General features: G+C 71.3%; 1 protein-coding gene across 1 annotated transcript in view; it reads left to right on the top strand.

Moving 5' to 3' along the window:
* The window catches only part of LOC104829164 (chromosome unknown open reading frame, human C19orf26), an 8,189-nt gene that overhangs the window by 3,570 nt on the left and 2,149 nt on the right, over nt 1-2,470 (top strand). The window contains exons 2-7 of the mRNA XM_010563274.1: nt 48-119; nt 772-917; nt 1,032-1,093; nt 1,446-1,611; nt 1,687-1,861; nt 2,077-2,229. Of these exons, the coding sequence (XP_010561576.1) occupies nt 48-119; nt 772-917; nt 1,032-1,093; nt 1,446-1,611; nt 1,687-1,861; nt 2,077-2,229 (774 nt within the window). The remainder of the gene's footprint in view (nt 1-47; nt 120-771; nt 918-1,031; nt 1,094-1,445; nt 1,612-1,686; nt 1,862-2,076; nt 2,230-2,470) is intronic.

Raw genomic sequence — 2,470 nt, 5'->3', positions numbered from 1 at the left:
CCCCGGCCCGGCCCCGGCACCCCCCCGTCTGTCTCCCCCCGCCCCAGGACGCGCTCCGGCTGGGACGGACCATGAGCGATGACCCGACACCCTGGGACAACGCGACGGAGAGCGCCACGGTGAGTGGGGCCCCCCTGCCCGTCCCTGCCTGCTCCTGCCTGCCCCTGCCCACGCTGCCGTCCTCGGGGTCCCGGGGGAGGGTGGGGATGCACGCCCGGGAGGTGTGGGGTCTGCGTGGCTGCCGTGGGGCTGGGGTCTGCGCCCAGGTGGGGACGGCAGCAGCCACCCAGCCCCGCTGTCACCCACCCTGCTCTGCCAGTCCTGGGGGTGGGTGACACCTCTCTGTGCCCTGTGCAGCCCCCCCGACATGCTCAGCAGCCCCCCGAGATGCTCCAGGTGCTGGGGGTCCCAGGGGGCCCGGGTGCTGCTGCCAGATCAGCTCCTCTCCTACAGCTGGGGCTGCTGGCCCGGGGAGGGGTGCAAGCAGCGACCCCCAGGCTGGGGCAGGGCCAGGGTCCCATCCCCGCTCCCGCTCGGCGCGGGGGCCGCTGCCGGCTCTACCGCCCCGGCTGCGGTTGCCTTGGTGAAGGCAGGTCCCCGGAGCCGGCAGCAGGCCCGGGGGTGGTGGGGGAGCGCGAGCGTCTCTGGGGAGCAGCGCTCAGCGTCAGCCTCGGTGCGGGAGGGGGCTGCCCCGGCACCCACCCCGGTGAGGCAGGGTTTGGGGTTGGAGCGTGTGTCCCCCTGCGGCTCAGCCCCTGCCACCCTGTGCAGGCGGTGCCCGGCGAGGTGTCCCCCCAGGATGGCTACGTGCTGCTCCTCGCCTTGCTCTCCATCTTCATCGGGGGCACCCTGGTCCTGCTCTCCGGCATCCTGATCGTCTGCCGCCGGTGCTGCGAGGCCGACCGCCGGCACTCCAGGTGGGGGCGGGCCACGGGGACAGGCGATGCTGCTGTCCGCAGGGTGTGTGGCACCTTGAACGGGGCTGGGAGGGGGGCCAGCACAGGTCACCGGTGACCCTCCTCTCCCCGCAGAGCCAGTGATGACCCCGAGAAAACCAACACCACCTACCTGGACGACTCGCAGCCAGCCCAGGGTGAGTGCCACGGTGGGGCCAGAGGTGCCGCCGTGGCCTGCCAGCGACCACCCACCAGTAAGACCAGCTGCACCCCCAGCGCCCCGGTGGGGGTAAAGCAGCTCCTGGGCCCTCCCCGCTCCTGGGTGCAGCCCCCAGGCCTGGGGCAGGGATGGCCAGAGACCCTCTGTGCCTTCCATCACCCATCCCAGTGGTGCCCCAGCTGTGCGAGCAGGACTGGCGGCCGGCAGCAAAGACCGCCAGGCTGGCATCAAGACCCCGGGTGCAGCGAGTTTGCCAGACCTCAGCTGGGAAAGCTGGCATGCACTACGGCAGGGGGGACCCTGGTTGCTGAGCCCCCCCTTCTCTACAGATATCACCATCAAAGTGGAGGACCCTGACTGCCTGTCATCCTCCAGCTACCGGGATGTGGAGAACGAGCGGTTCCTTTCCTCCAGCTCCTCCACCGCCCGCCGTGTCTCCTTCAACGAGGCCGCGCTCTTCGACCAGGGCAAAAAGACCCAGGAGAAGGGGAGGAGGTGAAGCTCTGGGCTGGGGGGGAGGAGGGCCATGGGGGGCCAGGGCCACCCCTCCTAACCCGGCGTGCCCTGCAGGTACACGCTGACAGAGGGGGACTTCCACCACTTGAAGAACGCCCGCCTGACCCACCTGCACCTCCCACCGCCCGCCCTCAAGATTGTCACCATTCACGAGTGCGAGTCCAGCGAGAACAGCCTGGCCATGACCCCCCGCCTGCCCCCACCCAAGCCCGGCCTCGCCATCTTCCAGGTGAGCCCCCAGCACCCTGGGGGGATGAGGGACCAGTGGGACACGGCGGGATGGGGTCCAGGCATCCTGCAACTCCCCAAGGAGGCACCACTGGACCCGGGGTGGGAGTCTCAGGGCATCGCTGGATGCGGGGATGGGGGTCTCGGGGCGGGGAGGGGTCCTCTCCTGCTCCCCGACCCTTATGCAAAGCCCCCTGAGCGCGCTCTGCCTTGCAGCCCCCTGCGGGGGCCCTGCCCCAGCCGGCGATCCCCAGCCATGCCGTGTGCCCCAGCTCTGCCCTGCCTGGGGACACCTACAACTCCACCGTGGACACCAGCTTCACCGAGGCCAGCCCATCCGCCTCCTCCGACTCGGGGGAGGGCCCCTCCGTGAGTGCCGGGCTGGGGGGGGGGGCACAGGGCCAGGACCGGGCAGGGGAAGGGTCTCTCCAGCCTTGGCAGCCTGCGCAGCTCCGGGGAGCCATCCTGCCCCCACCCTGATTCCCCAGCACAGGGACGGCCCCATGCCCTCGGGGGGCTGCCTGCCCCCCTGCTCCATGCCAGGGCTCTGGGGAGAGATGTGGGCATCCAGCTAGAAATGGGCTCTGCCCCCCCCCGCCCCCCCCCGCTC

This window comes from Haliaeetus leucocephalus, unplaced genomic scaffold, assembly GCF_000737465.1.
Source record: "Haliaeetus leucocephalus isolate CR32 unplaced genomic scaffold, Haliaeetus_leucocephalus-4.0 Scaffold164, whole genome shotgun sequence".
Lineage (NCBI taxonomy): Eukaryota > Metazoa > Chordata > Aves > Accipitriformes > Accipitridae > Haliaeetus > Haliaeetus leucocephalus.
The sequence above is the reverse complement of the archived record's forward strand: the minus strand, read 5'-3'. Positions and strand labels throughout refer to the sequence as shown.